The 1,056-nt window shown below is 47.3% G+C and overlaps 1 protein-coding gene across 1 annotated transcript; it reads right to left on the reverse strand.

Moving 5' to 3' along the window:
- Positions 1–255: 255 nt before the first annotated feature.
- On the reverse strand, positions 256–846 carry LOC121918821 (F-box only protein 10-like; the record flags this gene model as incomplete). Its single annotated transcript, XM_042444802.1, has 1 exon — positions 256–846. A coding segment is annotated over one exon (591 nt), but the record flags the coding sequence as incomplete, so codon positions are not given.
- Positions 847–1,056: the final 210 nt, after the last annotated feature.

Here is a 1,056-nt window from a genome sequence, read left to right on the forward strand (position 1 = left end):
TATATATATATTGTGTGACCTGGAAGATGCCAGCCACAGATGCTGGCGAAACGTCAGGAAGAAACTCTGCTAGAACATGGCCACATAGCCCGAACAACCCACAAAAAACTATGGATGCCAGCCATGAAAGCCTTCGACTTCACATTTTTTTTTTTAAATTACCTTAACTTATGTTAATTAACAGTAATTGGGTGGGAGCACATGCGTCCTAGCATAGATGACATAAACTACATTCTCAAATGCATTTATACTCACTTTATAGACAACAGGTGTGAACCAGGCTGGCATGAAGACCAAATTGCACAACCTCATGGTTGGGCAATGCTGGTCAAAGCTCACCAGGAGGGCCACATCACCAAGCTTGCCCTTCCCCATAATTTCCACGGGGGCCTTGAGGAAAATCTCACTCTGTTCCTCATACACTCCTGGCAAGAGCACAATTCTGTCATAAACACTTGCTGAGAGCAAGGCACTCCGCAGGTTGTCAAACTCACAACCAGGCCCCACACAGAGGACACGGCGATCCTTTTTCCTCCTGAACAAGTAGAAGCAATTGGATGATTCAAAATCCTGGCTGTTTTTGGTCCAGGTTTTTGAGGCTAGATAATGTTGCTTGAAGGCTTCTCTCCACGACCAGGGTTCAACTTCTGGCTGGTTGGGCCAGTTTGGGTGACGGCATTCGATGCAACCAAGGCACAGCTGCCGCCACCGGGTGTTGTCCAGGCTCAGGATGAGTTCATACCAAGCCCTGCACACCAAGCTGCAGCGACCAAGGTCAGGAAGGCGCAAATAGGAGAGTATCAGGCGCCAGAGTTCCAGTGGGAGGCCGCTGATCTCCATAGTCACCTGTTCATGTTGGGAGACAGAGAGGCATTAAAAAGGACACCAGCCTTCTGATGTAATACTCACACTCCACTTTCTTTTTAACCAGTCATACAGAGACAAAGAGAATGCACCCTTTCCCTCCTCTCCTCCTCCCCAATCTCTCTTTTTAAATTCTTTTTCAATTCAGTGTCAAGAAGCAGGTAAGGAAAGGGGGAAAAAAGGTGAACTCAG

This window comes from Sceloporus undulatus, unplaced genomic scaffold (genome assembly GCF_019175285.1).
Source record: "Sceloporus undulatus isolate JIND9_A2432 ecotype Alabama unplaced genomic scaffold, SceUnd_v1.1 scaffold_41589, whole genome shotgun sequence".
NCBI classification, from domain to species: Eukaryota; Metazoa; Chordata; class Lepidosauria; order Squamata; family Phrynosomatidae; genus Sceloporus; species Sceloporus undulatus.